Here is a 20,677-nt window from a genome sequence, read left to right on the forward strand (position 1 = left end):
CTATTTTAGAAAGAGTTGTCTGAGGAGGCCTTTCTGAATAGATGTTTGAGCAGAGAGACCTGAATGAAGTTAAAGGAAGTTTATTGTAAAGTAATGAAGTAAAATGAAGTTTACTAGCCTTGTAAAGATATCTGGAGGAATAGCCTTCCAGACAGGGATCAGCAAATGTAGAGGCTTTGAGGAAGGGACATGCTTGGCCTGTTCAAGCAAGAAGGCCAGTGTGTCTGGAGCTGTGTGAGCAAGAGCAGAATGGCAGGAGATGAGGTTGGAGAAGTAGCCAGGGCTAGATCATGGTGGACCTTCGGATTTCATTCTAGGTGTAAAATAAGCCTTTGGATGATTTCTAGGAGGGGAATAAGTGATCTGACTTAAGTTTAAAGGATACTCTATGCTGTAGAGGACAGACTCTAGTGGTACAAGAAAGGAAGCAGGGAGATGAGTTAGGAATTGGTGCTTATAGACCTTCAGGCGTGAGAGAAGGGAGGTGATGAGAAGTACTCAGATTTGAGATGTATTTTGAAGGTAGAGTCAACAGGATATGTTGATTGTTTGCACTGTGAAGAGAGCAGTCGCGGAAACTCCAGTGTTGAATAGAGCTGGACTGGAAGGACATACACAAGGATTTTACAGTGGCTGTCTCTGAGCAGTCGCCTTGTTAGGAGCTTTTCTTTTTATCTTTTTGCTTTTCACTATTTACCAGTTTTTCTCGACTGAACCTGTAATGCTTCTGTAATAAAAAAAATAGAGATTATTTAAATTAGAGTTAACCACGGTACTAAATGTAGCCTAATTCTTAAAGCGTTCTCTCCCTTTTGATTTTGGAAAACAATTTAAGTGACATAAAATTTTCCAATTTGTCTTTTTACTCTTAGCCTTTGTACTTTTCCCACATTTGAAGATGGTGAAGCTGGATATTCATACTCTGGCCCATCACCTTAAGCAGGAACGCTTATATGTAAACTCTGAGAAACAGCTCATTCAGAGGCTCAATGCAGATGTGCTTAAGACAGCTGAGAAGTTGTATCGTACAGCATGGATTGCTAAGCAACAGAGAATTAATTTGGATCGGCTTATCATAACCAGGTAAAGAAAAGGTTTTGAGGTCTTAAATTTTGTGAACATTATAATTCTGTACTGACTGCCAACTGTAAATAAATGAATATATATCCAACAAAGTGTGTGGTTTAAGTTAGTTTAAATCAGTATCAAGATAAGTCTGTGCTTATTTTATTAACTTAAGCATTAATATTTTATTCCACACCAGTTGATTTGTATCTTTGTATATATAATTTTATATATATATATATTTTTTTTTTTAAAGATTGGCACCTGGGTTAACAACTGTTGCCAATCTTTTTTGTTTGTTTGTTATTTTCTGCTTTATATCCCCAACTCCCCCCGTACACAGTTGTATATCTTAGTTGCAGGTCCTTCTAGTTGTGGGATATGGGATGCTGCCTCAACGTGGCCTGATGAGCGGTGCCATGTCCGCGCCCAGGATCTGAACCCTGGGCCGCTGCAGCGGAACGCAGGAACTTAATCACTCGGCCACGGAGCTGGCCCCTAATTTTATATTGTTATAGAGAAGAAATTGTTTTGTGTTCTACTTTTCTCCCAATATTTAATATATGCATTTCTAAGTTTTACTGTTGTGTATCTACTTTTCAGTTTTAGAAACCTCAGTTTTCACTGTGTTAATACCTCATTGTTCCAAGAAGTAGTTTTTAACTCTAGAAATAGTGGTGTGATGTATGATGTTGAGAAAAGAAGCCAGACACAGAAGAGTTCATATGTGATTCCGTTTATATGAAGTTCAAAAAGAGGCAGGACTAATCTTTGATGATAGAATCAGAATAATGGTTACTTCTTGATACTTTTCATCGAACCTGATTTAATATGAGGAATTTGTCCTCCTTTGTACTTTTTGGGTTTGTCTTTCTTTACCCATTCAGATGCTGGTGGTCTAAAAGATTCAGAGTGATCGCATTGCTTGGGACCATAATCAACTCATATTTCCATGTTTTAGTATATTTGTTATATTATTGTTAATTTTATTATTTTGCTTGTTTGCTTATTTTTTTAGTGCTGAAGCTTCTCCTGCTGAATGTTGCCAACATGCCAAGATTTTGGAAGATACACAGTTTGTTGATGGATATAAGCATTTGGGGTTTCAGGAGACTGCTTATGGAGAATTCTTGAGTCGATTAAGGGAAAATCCTCGTCTTATTGCCTCCTCTTTGGTTGCTGGAGAGAAACTTAATCAGGAGAACACACAAAGTGTTATTTACACAGTTTTTACCTCCCTCTATGGCAACTGCATTATGCAAGAAGATGAAAGCTACCTCCTTCAGGTTTTGAGATACTTGATTGAATTTGAACTTAAAGAAAGTGACAACCCCAGGCGACTTTTGAGGAGAGGAACTTGTGCCTTCAGCATCTTATTCAAACTTTTTTCTGAAGGACTGTTTTCTGCCAAACTTTTCCTCACAGCTACTTTACATGAGCCAATCATGCAACTGCTTGTTGAAGATGAAGATCACCTGGAAACAGATCCAAACAAGCTAATTGAGAGGTTCTCCCCATCTCAGCAGGAAAAACTCTTCGGGGAGAAAGGCTCAGATAGATTCAGGCAAAAGGTCCAAGAGATGGTGGATTCCAACGAGGCCAAACTGGTGGCCTTGGTGAACAAATTCATTGGTTATCTCAAACAGAACACGTACTGCTTCCCACACAGTTTGAGGTGGATTGTGTCACAGATGTACAAAACCCTCTCCTGTGTAGACAGACTGGAAGTTGGGGAGGTCAGGGCAATGTGTACTGATCTCCTATTGGCTTGCTTCATTTGTCCCGCAGTTGTCAATCCAGAACAGTATGGAATAATTTCTGATGCTCCTATTAATGAGGTGGCAAGATTTAATCTGATGCAGGTATGCTTTGGTATTATTATTAATGTGGCATTCAATTTAAAAGCAGTTGATTGGGCAGTGGGGCTGGGAACAGAAAATAGGACAGCCGTTTCTTTTCCTCAAACTGTCCTAAATATTTGCTTCTTAAGAAATGAAAGCAGTCATATTGGGATTTAAAAACCTTGTAGTCATATTTTGTGTTGGTTTTTAAATGGATTCCTCACAAACTTGAATGTTGATTCGATTTTCTAGAGCAAGTCTACCCTTCCTTTTCCATAATTTCAAAATCCAGAATGATTGAAAACTGAGAGTGTCTTTAATACTTCATTTGGTAGCAAAACCTAACCTGAACTATAATGAGGCTATTGATAATTGTCAGTCCCCATTTAGTGCTAATGAATACTCATGTTTTGCTGCAGAAATATTAATGTGTTTGATTACAGGGTGCCACCCTACATACTGGACATGTACATGTATTCGCTAACCAAATTTTCTAAAATCTCCATATTTTGAAATCTAAAACTCTTCTGGACCTAAGAGTTTCAAAAAGAGGACTTTTGGATCTATAGTAATGCTCCCCCCCCCCCAATCATCTGAACTGCTGAAATCATGTTCTTGTTTCTTAAGGAAATCTTTAATTGTATTTTATCCCCCACATATACTGTAAAAAAGAGACTGGCTTTATTTGGAATAGAATATATCTTTGGATGATTTTTTTTTTAATGATAAGCTTTTTTTCATGGTGAATTCTGTCACATTGGGATGTTTAGCAATTAACTATATAGAAATCCTTGAAATAAAGTTAAAAATTTTTTATCATCTGTGAGGCACTAAATTTATTCTTATGATAATGTAGTTATAGTTTTTATTCTTTTCATTCCAATAGAGATTGCATCACTTATATTCAAAATGAGTAAAATGGGGGATTGTCCCAGATATTTAGAAGATGATGCCATAGGATGTTAACTTTCAGCAAAGTGTCTTTAAGGAGGGTGAATTAACATTTCACTTTTGGCAGTAAGGAATTTGCTCCATATATTAATATTTACTTTTTAAATAGCTTATATTCCATATGAATTGTTTGCTTTTAAATGTAGGGAAAAAAACATTCTACCTTGAGTACTTTGTGAACTATGTCGGGATACGTACTTAATATTAACTTGAAATAGTTTGAGGCAGTTTTTACACGTTAATTTTGAAATTTCTAAACGCATGAAAAGTATAATATCAGAAACAAAGGTATTGTACTTTTATTCCTAATGTTGATATAATATGTATTAAAGAGAAATTAAAGGAGAATTTTCTACTTATTCTCTGTAACTCTTTTTTTTTTTTTCATTTGAGGAAGATTAGCCCTGAGCTAACTACTGCCAGTCCTCCTCTTTTTTGCTGAGGAAGCCTGGCCCTGAGCTAACATCCAGACCCATCTTCCTCTGCTTTGTGTGTGGGACGCCTACCACAGCATGGTGTGCCAAGCAGTGCCATGTCCGTACCCGGGATTCGAACCGGCAAATCCCAGGCTGCTGAGAAGCAGAACGTGCGAACTTAACCGCTGTGCCACCCAGCCGGCCCCTATTCTCTGTAACTCTTGACCTAAATATAGTAAAAGCTGACATAGACAAGATCCACATTTTATTTGGGACCCTATTTTGTGTGCCTGGTCAGGTGGTGCGAATGTTGTTATGAAGTAGGAGTTTAGCGCAGAATGGAAGAGCTTCCATAGAGAGGAATTGTTGAGTACCTATAGCCTGTGTCTCCCTACCGCTGCTTTGGTTGCAGGTCGGCCGCCTCTTACAGCAGTTAGCAATGACTGGGTCTGAAGAGGGAGATCCCCGGACAAAGAGCAGCCTTGGAAAATTTGACAAAGTAAGAATGAATACTATGTCGTGTGAAATACGGTTTATAAAAAATTCTGCCAAAGTATTAGCGAAACTATTCTCTTTATTCAATCTTGACCTTTGGTGATGTACAAATTAAATATTCTTTTTAATTACCCTTGGTATAGCTGTAGAGGATACAGTGTTGGATCAGTAGCATTAAGGAAGCTGTCACTAAAGATTACTAATTCTCACTTAAAGAAGTGTTGAGGAGATGCCATTGTAACGAGAACCAAAGAGCTATTAAGATTATTTTATTTTAAAAAGTTTAATTAAAAAAATTGTTGCTAAGTCAAATCAGCAATACTCATAATTTTAAGTATACTTCATAAGTTAATATCTATGGCATTGTTCTGTTAGTTTAATTAAATAAAACTTTAGTCATGTTTGAGTAGGCTGTACATTCAATCTAGGTTAAAATTCAGAGGTTATACAGTGAAATTTCCCCTCGCCTTCTGATCTCTAGCCTTCGTTTCCTCCCCCAAAGGTTTTTGATGTTATCAATCTTTTGTGCATCCTTCAAGAGGTCTGTGTGTATACAGGCGAATTCCTGCTTATGTCTTCCCAGTCACCCATCCCTCCCTTTTCACAAATGGTCGGATAGTGTGTGCACTGTTCTGCATCGTTTGTTTCACTTACCAGAATACCTTGGAGATTATTCTTTATCAATTCATAAAGAGTTTAATTTTCGTAAATATTTGGTTTAATATAATTTTCAAGAAGAAAAACTTTTTGCATGCTTGTCCACCTTAATCAGAAATTTTGTTCCCTTATTGTGAAGGGGAGGTATTTCAGTGATCTTTTCTTGTTTTAACAGAGCTGTGTTGCCGCTTTCCTTGATGTTGTGATTGGGGGCCGTGCAGTGGAGACGCCGCCAATGTCCTCCGTTAATCTTCTGGAAGGGTTGAGCAGAACTGTGGTTTATATCACCTACAGTCAGCTTATTACTCTGGTAATGGCTTTATTCTTTAATAGAATTTTCTCAAAAGTCATTTATCTAAGCACAGACAGAGTCATAGATGAGTACGTTGTGTGTATATTATGTTTGAAAAATTGATTTCAGTAGGGAATGTCCTTTTACTTTTGCCAGGTGAATTTTATGAAGAGTGTGATGTCTGGAGATCAACTGAGAGAAGATAGAATGGCTCTTGACAATTTATTGGCAAACCTCCCGCAGGCAAAGCCAGGCAAAAGCAGCAGTTTGGAGATGACTCCCTACAATACTCCTCAGCTGTCTCCAGCAACCACTCCTGCAAATAAAAAGAACCGATTGCCGATAGGTAAAGAGGCTTTCTCGTGTTAGAGCTTTCCGTTAAACTTAATAGTCCTTTTGTAGCCTTTGTTATTGCTCCGTGTTGGGAATATAGTTTTAAATAATTTGGAAAAACCTTTCCTTCATGTTTACTGATAGTAATTCAGTTTTTTAAAAATTGCACCAGATTAATTAAGGTTTATCAGTAGGCCTTAGCTTTACCTAGACATACTTTTCCTAAGTAATTGAAGTCATGCCACCTACAATATTCTTTGTTTATATTTTAGTATCTTTTCTTGGAAAATTTTAGAAGAGTTGTTATAAGTAGTCATTCTTCGAATTATATAGCCCTGTCCTTTCTACAAAGTTCTAAATAATGTAATAAAATAATATCGTTTTAAGAGCCAGTCTGGTGGTGTAGTGGTTAAATTTGCATGCTCCACTTTGGTGGCCTGGGGTTTGCAGGTTTGGATCCTGGGCACAGACCTATGCACTGCTTATCAAGTCATGCTGTGGCAGGCATCCCACATATAAAATAGAGGAAGATGGGCACAGCTGGTAGCTCAAGACCAATCTTCCTCAGCAAAAAAAGAGGAGGATTGGTGGCAGATGTTAGCTCAGGGCTAATCTTCCTCAACAAAAAAGAAAAAAATTATTTTAGAAGTTTATCAGTAAAGTTGCAAAACATATTTACCATTTTTACATTATTTATTAATAATTGGCCTTTTATCAACTGAGCTATCTTTGTTATTTTACAAAATAAATCAAAAGTTTCATTTTATTTTGTTTATTCATTTATTTATGAATTAGGTTTAATTAAGCTGTGTTCACTTAGAAAACACCCATTATCTCTCTCTCTATATGTATATATGTATATATGTGCAAAAAAAATTAATTGAGCATATACCATGTACCAAACGCTAGGTAAGCACTTCATAAATGTTGTTTCATTTAATCCACGCAAAAAGAGTAAGTGTAATCACTCTCCTGCAGGTGGGGCACTGTGTTAGCCACTAGAGATACAGAGACCATTAGGACATGCCCTCACTCTCAAGTTAGTTGCTGATAGTCTAGTTGGGGGGAGCAAGAAGAGACCATTAAACCTTCAGCACACTAAGTGTCTGCTGAAGATAAGCACAGAAGGTTGTGGGAAGCCTAACTTAGCCCCGGGGAGTGATGGTATCAGAAGATCCTGGAGCAGGTGAAGCCTGTACTTTCTTTTGAAGGATGAATGGGAGTTAGAAAAAGTAAATAAGATAGGGAAAGAATGTTTAGGCCAAGGGAACAAAGTGTTTTAGTGCCAATTTTTTAATGATAATAAGGAGCTCTGCAATAGTTAGTGAACATGAATGGTTATTGTATTTTATACATTTTGAAGAATGGGATTTCATTTTTAAACTTCCATGAGCTAATTTGCTTAGAACTGTCAGTTTCTTAAAATTAATCTACTTTATTTTATTTTTATTTTTACTTTTGGTGAGGAAGATTGGCCCTGAGCTAACATCTGTTGCCAGTCCTCTTTTTGCTTGAGGAAGATTGTTGCTGAGCTAACATCTGTGCCAGTCTTCCTCTATTTTGTATGTGGGTTGCCTGCCACAGCAAGGCTTGATGAATGGAGTGCAGGTCTGCCCCTGGGATCTGAACCTGGGAGCCCTGGGCTGTCAAAGCGGAGCGTGCTGAACTTAACCACTATGCCACTGGGCTGGCCCCAGATTTATCTACTTTCCCTTTAGCAGAATATGGAGTAATATCAATGACAGGAGCATGGCATCATATTCTTTAAGTGTTTGGCTTTCATCATACCCAAATGCCAATTTTCAGAATTAGAAAAAAAACGAAGTTTGACACTCAGTGATTTCTAACATTTTAGGTTATTTGCACTTTGTTAACATGAAGAAAGCAGTGGGTTTTTGGTAAATCAGAGATTTTTTTCCTGCATTATTCGCTCCTGTACATTACTTCTTTCATTTCTTGTCATCCAGAAGTGTCATTAAATATGGGTGTGATGGAAAGTAAATTTCAAATGTTTGTATAGTCATATGACCTGGTCATTGAATTTGTTTCATATTTTTAAAAATGTGTCCATTATTCAGAGGGTTGATTTTCTTTCTGTTTAATGCTTTCGCAACCCAGGACAACAGTTAGCAGCCATCACTGCCTGGGGTTCCTCAGCCACGAATCTTACCACTCATGTTACTCTAGTAACCCCATTTGGTGGGTACTAGGCTGTTCTTCCTCTTCCTGTATAACTTTTATTTAAGAAATAGTTTATAAAAGTGTGCTCCATGTGCATGTTGCTTTTGCTTTATGTAAATTGCTACATGAATTTTGATTACTTGCGTTTTTATAAATTGTAAAGTTAGTTACTTAAGGTTCATGAAGTTGAGTTTAAGTTCACAATTCAGTACAAGATAGTGAGGGTGAGCAAATAAAGGTGTGAGGGACCCTGTTCTGACTTCTGGAAGCTGATGTGCACTCTGAAGTTTGAGAGAAAGAGTGATTAATGACAGATGCGCAGCACTGTGGGGGGCATGAGTGTGTGTTTTTCTGTCTTCAGGTGGGTCAGTGTTCACTCAAAGTGAAGCTGAAAGACTCCTGTTACTGTAGAGGGTTTTTGCTTTATGTTTGTCCTTTTGGTTGTTTTGCACTGAAAGAAAATTTCTATATGGTATTCTGATTGTATTGAATTTCATTGCCCTCTGAAAGAAAATTGAAACTCATCACAGATTAAAACTCATAAATTGTCACAAACTATCTAAATCTTTCAGTGTCCAAAAGTTCTTCTAAGGTCTACAGGATGAGTTATTTTAGAAAAAAGTATCTCTTGTTTACTTATAGGTAGGGGGAAAAAACACCCCAAAATAATTACATCTTTTATTAGTTTAGAATATTTCCATAAAGCAGAAAGGAAACTTATTCAAATATAGTCAAATCTTCTCTCTTGTGTTTTTGGAAAGAGTTTAATACATTTCAGGAAAGGGGCTGGCCCCATGGCCGAGCGGTTAAGTTCATGTGCTCCGCTTCAGTGACCCAGGGTTTCACCAGTTCGAATCCTGGGCGTGAACATGGCACCTCTTATCACGCCATGCTGAGGTGGCGTCCCACATGCCACAACTAGAAGGACCCACAACTAAAAATACACACTATGTACCAGGGGGCTCTGGGAGAAAAAGGAAAAATAAAATCTTTAAAAAAAAGTACATTTCAGGAAAAACAATGTGTTTTCAAAAACTGATTCTGGTTTTGTCATCAGTTGCCTAGTTAAGGTATATTACTTTATATGGCTATTAGATTTCTATGTGAAGTTTTCTAATGCCTATAAGTTATTAGTATGGGAGATCTGTGGCAATTAAATCATTTCATAGGAGAAATAGTTGAAGCCATCTTGGAAAGATAAGAAATAAGGTAATCCTTTCTTGTCACCTCTAGTCTTGAATTGATTGGTATGCGTCTGCTGTTCTGCAGGTGTGATCATCCGTGTGTCACTCCCTGTCAGGTGAACATGGATCGTCGTTTCTGATTATCACTTTTGAAAGAGAATCTGCATTAGTCATCAGTAGATTAACTGGGAAGATGTAGGGTTTTTTTCCTTACTCATATTCTCCCTAGTCTTTTTTTGTGCATGTGCAAATGTTCTACATTAATAGAAAATATATTTTTGTATTTAGTGTGCTATTTTCTTCATTTTTTCTTTTTCTCTAAATGATCTTATTTGAAAATTTTTTTTTAGCAACTCGGAGCAGAAATCGCACCAATGTGCTAATGGACTTACATATGGACCATGAAGGATCGTCTCAAGAAACCATCCAGGAGGTACAGCCAGAAGAGGTGTTGGTCATTTCCTTAGGGACGGGTCCCCAGCTAACTCCAGGGATGATGTCAGAAAATGAGGTACGAATGTGCTGTTACATTTAACTTATGGTCATCAATGTTAAGAAATTTAGATTTTTTTCTTCCAATTAATGGTTGCTTCTATAAATCAATGTACATTTAATGAATGTTGTTCATTACCTTCAGTGGGTCTACCATAGCACTCCATCAAATGCTCACCTCCCTGCGAACAGTTCTGGAGACCCTTCTCATTAATGTATCTATGGCTGTGGCACCATAGTTGGTGACCAAGTCCAGACCAAAAGGAATTTCCTCATATTCGTAGGTGACACAGGTAGCCAGGAAATTGCAGTATGGAAATTAAAAAGATTTTTCCAGTGACCTGTAGGAAATGTCTTATGTTTCTTTTCTTTCTAATAATATACTAGTGGTATTCCTTCTTTAAAGGGCCAAACATTCTTTAGAAATATTTTCTGTTCTTTAGTCAGTTCGGAAGAAATCAAAGTGAAAACTGAAAAGAAAATTAAGAAAGTAAAATATTTTGAAGAAATGGGGTTGAGGGTATGGGAATCAACTTTAAGATATTTGTAAGCAGAAGGGCTTGAGACAGAGGCAAAAGGAAAGAAATCTTGATTCTAAAGGTAGGAGCTTCTTCTCATAGATTGTGACCTCCTGAAGAAAAAAGCAGCATCTTATGTTCAACAATTATGCAGGAAAACCTGCTCCTGGACGGGAAGAGGGGACCAGTTAGAGGGGGTGCTAAAGTGATGATGATGTTGGTAAAGGTAGGTTTGGGACTGCGGTGTGACTTGTAGGAAGGAGGACTGTCAACCTCCAAAAACCTGTCCCTCCACACACATACAAAAATGGATAAACTGGCAAAAATTGTCAGAATCAACTTTTTAGGTACTTTGGAAGGTAGTCAAAAATTTATAACAACCAGGGAAATGCTTAATGAGTAAAAAAAGTGCTGAATTTTAGTCAGAGAGCTGTGTCACATTTTGCCTTACCCTGTTACCTTCCACCAACCCCGAGCTCAGTGGCAGCCTGGAAGATGGCAGCCTGCATCTCTGTGCAGGGAAACATCTTCATTGTGACAGGGTCCTCTTGTTTTCTGTTAATTCATCCTGCTCTCTAGGCCTTTAGATGGATTTTTCCTGAAGTTTCGTTGCACATCACTCACTATGATGAATTTAAAGGTCCAAGTTATCTTAAAAATACAAAATGTAAAATTTTTATGTCTGCATTTAATTTCAAGCAAATAGGAAAAAAATTCTATTTTTAAATGACCTTTTAAAAGCATCACATGAGTAAATATGTAGAATCATTAAAAAGCCTTTAATTTACTCAGATGCAGGGTCAAAACAGCACCTAGAGGAGTTTGTTTTTTTTCTTTTTCCATTCTAAGTGAGGATACTATTCTTCCTTTACGTTCCAGCCACGGCTTAGGAACTCAACAGCTGTGAGTTGATGTTCCTTATGTGTGCTTAAAACATGCTGTGTGATTTCCAGCAAAGCACTCGATTCTTCCTGAAGTTGGAGATAAACATACAAAGCTAGGTTATGAGGCTTGTGGGGAGTGAGAAGTAAATATGTTGTTTTGAAATCACCTAACAAATAGAAAACATTATAAAAAGGCCATCAGCTCTAAGCTAGATATGGCTGTGAAGTCACACTTCTGCTCCTGGTATGGACTCCTGTGGCTGTGTGGATGGTGATCAATGGAGGTTCAAACTAGACTGGTTAACTTCTGGTAGCTACAAGATAATTTGTTTACATGTCTTCTTCCTGTTGAATTAGTTTATTAACTTCTGAAAAAATGTACTGCAAATTTACTGTGTCATTTTACCATGCCGAATGCATCTTTTTGCTTAATCCTCACCCAACTCTGTGGCATACATACTGTTACGTCACCATTTTATAGATGAAGAGACTGAGGCTTAGGGAGCGTAAATAACTTATCCAAGGTTACAGCATTGCTGATGGCCGAACCAGAAGGAGCAGCCTGCTGACTCCAGAGCCTTCTGACTCCTGCAGTCCTAACTGCACTGCTCGTCTCAGGTCTGGTTGTCTGCTCAGGCTCTGACCCTGGTAGGGTGATGGAAAGGCGTAGGCTGAGTTCTTTTAACTGATAGACTTTCATTCCGGGGGTACTTAAAACTTGATCAGAACCTTGTAAATGGGTTTTTAGTTAAAAATGATAATTTAAGATTAAGAAGAACTTAAATATGCATTTGCTGTGGTTTGTTTTCTTAGCAATAATCTTTCAGTTGTGGTAAACCCATGGCGTTTTATTTTTCAGGTCCTAAACATGCAACTTTCGGATGGAGGACAAGGAGATGTCCCTGTTGATGAAAACAAACTCCACGGTAAACCTGATAAAACCTTGCGCTTTTCCCTCTGCAGTGATAATCTGGAAGGAATATCTGAAGGTGAAGGGTTACTTCATTCAAGGAGTTGTGTGATTCAAGTAATGTTTTGTTTTGTGTTCTTTAAAGGAGCCTTCTAAATTATAATTATACCGTCTGTGCCACTCACTGAGGAGAGTAATGAAGTTTTCCTGTAATGATCTAGAAGATTTGGCTGTAAAGATTGTTTCTTGAATAAAATTAAGATTGCAAGAGACCTTTGGTCATATAAAATGGGGAAGATATGTCTTTCTTGAGACTTGAATAAGAAGTTTCGCTTCTCTGCTATTGATATATACCAAAGCTTGTAGAGCTCCTTTAGAGGGATATAATGCATGTCTAAATGGAAAAAAATGGATTCACTAGTATTTCAGGATGTTGTGTGTACTTTTAGTGTTCTGTATTTCTTTATTCACACACTTACACCTTTATGAAGTAGAAAGATACAGTGAAAATAGGAGTAAAAAAGAAAATTAAAAGCCAAGATTGTAAAGAGAGAATTTGTCATTCCATGTACTAGGATAACTTGTTAATGAAAAAAGTTCAAGTTTACTAACATTTTAAAATAAACATCAAATGTAATAACTTTTCCTTTTTTCTAACTTCAAAACATAAGTAATATATGTTCATTCTAGAAAATGCAGCAAAGAAGTTGAATCATCTATAATTTCACCATTTTGTAATAACATTTTGGTTTATTTGTAGCAAAATTAGGTTTATTCTGTTCTGTAACCTTTTTTGTTGACAGTGTAATGGTAACATTTCCCTTTGTAGTTTAGCATTCTTAAATAACATGGATTTTAATGGCTGTTTTCTTTAACTTCAAATGGGCATATCATTTATTTAAACATTCTTTTATGATGAAGCGTGTAGATTGCGTCTACTTTTCAGACATTATAAGAAGCCCTGCAACAAGCAACCTAGATGAATTTTTGATTAGTTCCTTAGGATAAATTCCTAGAAGCAGAATTGCTGGCTTAAAGGGCATGTATATTTTTAAGGTATAAATGCAGTATAAAAGCACTTTAATCAGCCTTTAGTCTCTAATAAGGCATGAAAAATTGCATGGTGGCTCATGACAGTTTTAAAAAGCTCACTCACAGTGTAAACATTTGTCTAGGTCCTTCAAATCGCTCTAATTCAGTATCCTCTCTAGACCTGGAAGGAGAGTCTGTATCAGAACTTGGAGCGGGACCTTCTGGGAGTAATGGAGTTGAAGCTCTACAACTCTTAGAGCATGAGCAAGGTAAAGTGAGGTGGGACACAACTGCTCAAGTAGCATAGAGTTTACCTGTTGCAGGATGAGCAGTGTGTTCCCATGTAAGTTGGCTGTGTTCAGTAAGAGAAGTTGTTTTAGTTGATTATATAATGACCATTAAGTTTGCGTTTATTCAGAGTTCCTTTAGCTCTTAAAAATATGTTTAGTTGGTAAGTGAATTGTTTAGGCTTAAATTACATAGAACAATTAAAATGAATTTCTTGAATTCTGTAGTATTTGGTATTTTAATTCAGTAATATTAAAATTTTAAGGGATACAAAGATAAATAGTCAGGGCTCAAGTCACTTAGAATAGGAAGGGAATGGTACACAAATGATTAAAAATATCATAAAAGTGCTTTGGCAGTTCTGAGTGAGACATAGGTGTGGTTGAAAGTGTAGAGAAGAGCTTAGTGGCAGAAAATACTAGCCTTAAAGCCTGGCTCGGGTTGCATTGGCAGAAACTGGAGACAGGCCACTTTAGGGGAAGGAATAGTGTAAGCAAGTCAGAGAGGTGGGAACCTAGTACTTACTCAGAAACTAGCAGGTAGGGGAATAGTGTGAGGTAAGGATCGAATAGTAGCTGGATCCCCGTTGTGCTTTAGGAAGCTTAGTTTGAAAAAGTTCTTTGGATTGTTCTTTTAAAGATCACTGGTGGGCCTCAAGGGAGTGTTGAGGGCAGATACTCTCGACTGGGTTTGAGGCAGTGATTCTTAGACTTTAGTGCGCATAAAAATTATCTGGTGAGTTTTTTTTTTTTTAAAAAGCCATTTTCCCTATCTCATTTCTAGAAATCTGGTTCAGTCCATTTTTAGAAAGGAAGCGAGTTATGCCAGTTGGGGTATGTGTGGCTTGAATAAAAGTAATGCTGTATTTTACTGGATCAGTTTGTCGTTGTATTAATTAGGATTAAATTTTCTCCAAATAACAGAAACCTAAAGTAATATTAACTTAAGACAGAAGTTGAAAGAATATCACTTCCTTAACGAACCCTCTAGGTGATTCTCATGTAGGTGGTTGGCAGTCCAGGCTTTGTGAACACTTGGTTAGGAAGTGAGTTCAGGTAAATTGCAGACTGCTTCTCATTGGTCAAGGGAAGAGAATACTCTAGAATTGGGAGGATGTATCCAAGTCAAGCAGAAAAAAAAAATTTTTTTTTAGTATTGGTTTGTCAGTTAATTATTGCCACAATAATGCTACATAACAAATCACCCCAGAACTCAGTGACTTAAAACACTGAACATTTATCTTTGCTCTCAAGTCTCTGGGTCAGCTCGGTGGTTCTTCTGGTTTGGACTGGGCTCACTCATGTATCTAAGGTCACCAGTGGTGGAGTACGGAGCTCTGCTAATCGTAGCTGGGGGTCAGTTGGTCAGAGGGAATTGGCTGGTCTGGGATGACCTTTGCTTTGTTCCGTGTGGTCCCTCATCCTCTATCAGGCTAACTTAAGCTTGTTCTCGTGAGAGGAGCAAGGGTTAGAGAGAGCAGAAGTTAATAAGGTCTCTTGAGGCCTAGCCTTGCAACTGGCACGCTTCTTCCTTATCCTTTTGGCCAAAGCAAGTGACAAGGCCTGTGAAAATTCAAAGAGAGGGGAATATGATCCCAATTCTTGATCAGACTTACACTGTGGAGGATGTCAACACAGGATGACAAATGATTGTATCCATGGCCCTAGTTAATCTACTTGCTCAGTTCAGAGAGCGAAAGAGTACATCGTAAGAGAATAGTTCAGTGTTTTGGTACTATGTGCTCAGTGTTAATGGTAAAATATGTAATTTAAAGTTCAAAGACATAATGTTCTTTAAGGTTGATTAAAAAGTCAAAGCTGTGCTACCAGTTTTTAAGTGCTTAATTTTGTTTTTGATAGCTACAACACAAGATAATCTCGACGATAAGCTAAGGAAGTTTGAAATTCGTGACATGATGGGACTGACAGATGATAGGGACATATCAGAAACAGTGAGTGAGACCTGGAGTACAGATGTCTTGGGAAGTGACTTTGACCCCAACATTGATGAAGATCGCTTGCAGGAAATTGCGGGTAACTGCTATTTGATGTCTCTGGAATATTGCTGTTTAGTTCTTCATATCCACCCGCCCTTCATGGGAGGAAACCTCAGTGCTCTGACGAGCATGGTGTATATGTTAGCGTCAACTAGGAAACTGAGATAACTTTATGTAACAAGGCATTTGTGTATTTTTTTTCTTTACTTAAATATAGGTAGCAGTTTCCCTGTTTACATTTAACTCCCCCTTCCCCCTCCCAGAGAAAGAAAAACCAATCTTTTGAATTACCTTCTTGCCAGTCTTGTTTGCAGGGCAGAGTGTATGTTGTTAGTCTGTGATTAGGATATTCTTTTGAGACTAAACAGCTTATCTTAAGATGAAAATTCTTACAGATTATAGCCATAAAATCTTTCTGAATAATATCAATACTGAGATTCTCTAAAACTTGAGTTTACTTCTAAAAGGATTAATTCAGTTCCAAAGGTAACCACTTTTTTTGTTTTTTTGTTTTTGAGGAAGATTAGCCCTGAGCTAACTGCTGCCAATCCTCCTCTTTTTGCTGAGGAAGACTGGCTCTGAGCTAACGTCCATGCCCATCTTCCTCTACATTTTTATATGTGGGATGCCTACCACAGCATGGTGTGCTAAGTGGTGCCATGTCCACACCCAGGATCCGAACTGGCGAACCCCAGGCTCCGGAGTGGAACGTACACACTTAACCATTGTGCCACCAGGCTAGCCCCCAGTTTTTTGGGTTTTTTTTATGTCAAGCTTACTGAGGTACAATTTATATATATTAAAATTCACCCTTTTTGGGATACTGTTCTGTGAGTTCTCAGAGTTCAACTACCATCTTCGTTTTCTTTTTAAATCATGAAATATTTCAAACAAATACAAGAGAGAATAGTATAATGACCTCCGTTTGCCCGTCCTTCAGCTTCAACAGTTATATGTACACACAGGGCAAGTTTGGTTTCATCTCTGCTCCCACCCTCACCGTTTTTATCCCCTGTCCCCATTCTGTTGTGGCAAGTGTGAGACATCATTTTATTTGTTATTTCATGACATATCTTTAAAAGGTAACTTTTACCAGGAACTTTTTTCCAAAAAATTTTTCACATACTGAAGTAGAATTGTTCTTGTATTAGGTTTGATCAGAAGTAGTGGAGCATTCTAAACTTGAGTATTTTTAACACAGGTGTACAATAATGTTTAATCCTCTCTATTTGTATTTTTAAGTAGTGTAAATAGATTTCTTAATTGGTTTTGCATTAGTTGTTCCAGATGCCAAAGTAGTATTTTTCATGGCAGTAAGCTGTATTTGAGCAATAAGCTGTATTTGCAGTTGAATGAGTGCTAAAGAGGTGTGTATTTTCCTGCAAATATATTTTATTGCTCTGAATATGCGGCTAATGTGCCAGAAGAAAACATATCTGACCAGTATAACTTTCTGTGGTTAAATGTCTCTGTTTGAGTGTTTTTAATCCCTGTAGGAGTACAGATTTTAGCAAGATGCTAGGGACACACGTAAAATTTGTTAAAAAACCAAGGTGAAAGCTAATTGAAATGACTTGACCTAATGATGTGTGTTTTGTCTATGGCGAGTCCAAGGTGAACAGGAAGAAACTGATGAAAAGGAGCTTGTGCTGTTATGATCAAAGTGGGAAATTGTGTTTTTAGTGGTGTTATTGATTGGAATTACTTTTACCTTGGCTGCTTTCTTGTGGGTAGACTAGAGAGATTTTGTTAGCCTAGTGTCTGGCCTTTCTCCATTATCACTGCTCCTTTCCATCAGGACCTTTGTTAACCTTTTGCTCCCCGCTGGTTATACAGGTGCAGCAGCAGAGAACATGTTAGGCAGTTTACTGTGCCTGCCAGGTTCAGGGTCAGTACTGCTTGACCCCTGCACTGGTTCTACCATATCAGAGACGACAAGCGAAGCTTGGAGTGTAGAGGTATTGCCAAGTGACTCAGGTTAGTATGGTGTCATTGTTTGCTTTTTGATTTGCACAGAAGTTGTAAATGTAAGGTATCCAAATTTCTCTCTTGTGTACATTTTGTCAAATACACATTTGACAAGCACAAAGCAATCACACTGCTAGGAATTTCAAATGGAAAATTAGGGGATTTTCTGTCCATCAAGAAAAAAATGCACTGTTGGATGGTGTAGGCTAAGATGGCAGGTGCTTTCTGACTCTGTTCAGTTATTTTGGAAGCAATTGTTAGTAACTCATCAGGCTTCAGTGTGGGATATTCAGCATCTTCTAAGATCAGTATCTCTCACTAACTCATCGTAAAATAGCAATAGCAACACAACTCGAACCCTGAGTAGTTGGATGCCTGGTCAAGCGTGTTTAGATTTAGCCCGGTGGAGAACCTGACTCTTTAAAAGATATCTCATGTATGTTTGAAATGCATTGAGATTGAGACTCTGGAGTCCTGAGAATTATTTTTTGCAGATTATAAATATACGTAAAGTGTTTTGTACTTTGTCTTGTGTATTGCCGTTCTTTTTTTTTCTGATCATAAAGATAAATCTTTGCCTTCAACTAAATCTCAACTACCAGAGTGCAAATATAAGTAACTATATGTCTGAAATGCATTTTATCTGATCTACTTGACTCAAGAATAGTTAAGTGATCCTGATACATGTTTTATATTGTTAACGTGTTCAGACACGCTAACCTTGATGTAAGGAGAGAGTAGGATTAGCTCACTGTTGATTGCACATCTGTAGGAGTTATTTTTTAGAAAGTGATTGATTTCATGCTAAGCTATTCTGTATTCTCTTATTCAGTGTGCTTGTTAACCAACAGCGTACCCTGTGAGTTTAGTGATTTGGAAGCAGAGTTTTCATCTTTACAACAAACTGACCTCTATTGGGATGAAAATCATGCCCTTGAGTTAACACTTGATCTAACTAACTTTGCTAACTGGCCCAGACTTAGAAATCCATTTACACAGATTTCATTCATGCCCTGGTAGCTTTCTTCCTCTGGGTCACAAAAGCTGAAACTGTGGCATTCTAACAGAATCACTAATGTGACACCTCACCTCTTCTGTCTAGAGGCCCCAGATCTAAAGCAGGAGGAGCGCCTGCAGGAACTGGAGAGCTGTTCTGGACTGGGTAGCACATCTGATGATACGGATGTCAGGGAGGTCAGTTCCCGCCCCAGCACTCCAGGCCTCAGTGTTGTGTCGGGTATGTCTGTCTTGTTTTAAGGAATAAGGATTTCAAGGTGTGTTTCCACCTCCCTATTTATAAAGTTGATGGCAAAGAGATACATTTTTATTTAATAGCTGAGTAATTTCCAGGAAACAAAATTATTTCTGTGGGACCTTAAATCTATAAGAACTTAATGTGTAGCTTTATAGAGCCTGTTGAAGTAGATGGCAAACAGTCTGTGTGTGCTCCTTCTTTAACTCTTATCTGTTCTTGGTAGCCTCTGCTACTATGTTTATATATCACATGATAATTCTGATTATGTTGTGCAAACCAAGGTAAATGTATTGAAGCTATAGTACAATAAAGCATATAATACCAAACAACTCACATGTATAGACCAAAAAAATTTGAGAATATTTACACTTCTCCATATACTTCATATACTTTCTGTGTGGTTACTTTGTTCTTCTTGCTGTTTATTTTTTACTTTTTTTTTTTTTTTAAGGCATAAGTGCAACCTCTGAGGATATTCCTAATAAGATTGAAGACCTGAGATCTGAGTGCAGCTCTGATTTTGGAGGTAAAGATTCTGTCACTAGTCCAGACATGGATGAAATAACTCATGGTAAGAAGGGGAAATGAGAATGACTTTTAAAAATGATTACATTCATAGGTGAAACTGGCAGTCTTACACATTGCTGGTGATAATAGCAATTGTTAGAGCACTTTGGGGCATAATTTAGCAGTACTTAGAGAAGGCCTTAAAAGTTCACATACTAAATTTGGGCAAGTTAGTCCACTTTAGGAATCAGTCATAAGGAAACAGTTCCATGTATGGAGAAAGTCTTATGCACAGAGATGTTCTTCATAACATTTATGTTGGCAGAAAATTAGAAACAACTTAAGAATGAAAAATAGAATGGCGAAGTGACTTTTGATGTAACCGCTTATGCGAATTTATGCAGCTATTCTTTTTTTTTTTTTTTTGGAAGATTTTATTTTTTCCTTTTTCTCCCAAAGCCCCCCGGTACATAGTTGTGTATTTTTAGTTGTGAGTCCTTCTATCTGTGGCATGTGGGATGCCGCCTCAGCATGGCTTGATGAGCAGTGCCATGTCTGCACCCAGGATTCAAACTGGCAAAACCCTGGGCTGCCGAAGCAGAGCGTGTGATCTTAACCACTCTGGCCACAGGGCCACTATGCAGCTGTTCTTAAATGCTTTAAAGAATATGAACTAACTTGGAGAAATACCTAGAACATAATATCACTTAGTTTATTTTAAAGAATTTTATATGTAAGATAATAAAACATTAGAAAGCGTATCATAGAGAAAGCACTGGAAAGAAATACCAAAGTGCTAGCAGTGGTTTTATATATTGGGTACTGAGTTTTGAGGTACCTTTTTTTCTTTACATTTCTGTTTGTTTTAAGCCAAGATTTCTCCTCTTCAACATTATTGACATTTTGGGCCAGTTATTCTTTGTTGTGGGGGCCTGCCCTGTGGGTGGTATGATGTTTAGCAGCATCTCTGGCCGCTACCAGGAGCATACCACCCAGCTCCTTCCCCTGCAGTTGTGACAACCAAAAATGTCTCCAGACATTGATCCTTTGAGGGCTGAAATAGTTGAGAACCAGTGTTGTAAAACAGCCCTTTTCAAAGTGTGGTCTCCAAGGACCACTGAGGGCCTTTAAGACACTTTTGAGGGAATCCAGACTATGAGGTCAAAACTATTTTCATAATGATAAAAAGTTATCATCCTTTTCACTGTATTGACGTTTGCACTGACAATGCACAGGCAAAGGTGGGTAAATTTGCTGAGGTCCTTAGCACGAGGCAAGGCACTGGCAGCAGAACTTGCTAGCTAGTAGCCTTTGTATTCTCTCACAGTTAAAAAAAAAAAAAGGTTTACTTATGAATGTCTTGGATAAGCAGTAAAAATTAATTCCATTTCAACTCTTGAGTACACATCTTT

At 37.7% G+C, this 20,677-nt stretch overlaps 1 protein-coding gene across 21 annotated transcripts in view; it reads left to right on the forward strand.

The window, feature by feature from the left end:
- The window catches only part of GAPVD1 (GTPase activating protein and VPS9 domains 1), a 64,566-nt gene that overhangs the window by 18,832 nt on the left and 25,057 nt on the right, over window positions 1-20,677 (forward strand). For 5 of the 21 annotated variants that reach the window (XM_070251785.1, XM_023628872.2, XM_070251786.1 and 2 more), the window contains exons 4-15: window positions 873-1,083; window positions 2,084-2,927; window positions 4,686-4,772; window positions 5,601-5,735; window positions 5,874-6,063; window positions 9,766-9,926; window positions 12,169-12,298; window positions 13,395-13,520; window positions 15,399-15,572; window positions 17,372-17,512; window positions 18,606-18,740; window positions 19,210-19,329. In XM_070251785.1, the coding sequence (XP_070107886.1) occupies window positions 899-1,083; window positions 2,084-2,927; window positions 4,686-4,772; window positions 5,601-5,735; window positions 5,874-6,063; window positions 9,766-9,926; window positions 12,169-12,298; window positions 13,395-13,520; window positions 15,399-15,572; window positions 17,372-17,512; window positions 18,606-18,740; window positions 19,210-19,329 (2,428 nt within the window). In that variant the 5' untranslated portion in view covers window positions 873-898. The remainder of the gene's footprint in view (window positions 1-872; window positions 1,084-2,083; window positions 2,928-4,685; window positions 4,773-5,600; window positions 5,736-5,873; window positions 6,064-9,765; window positions 9,927-12,168; window positions 12,299-13,394; window positions 13,521-15,398; window positions 15,573-17,371; window positions 17,513-18,605; window positions 18,741-19,209; window positions 19,330-20,677) is intronic. The other 16 variants (XM_070251778.1, XM_070251791.1, XM_070251787.1 and 13 more) reach the window with 10 other exon arrangements.

This window comes from Equus caballus, chromosome 25, assembly GCF_041296265.1.
Source record: "Equus caballus isolate H_3958 breed thoroughbred chromosome 25, TB-T2T, whole genome shotgun sequence".
In the NCBI taxonomy this organism is placed as follows: domain Eukaryota; kingdom Metazoa; phylum Chordata; class Mammalia; order Perissodactyla; family Equidae; genus Equus; species Equus caballus.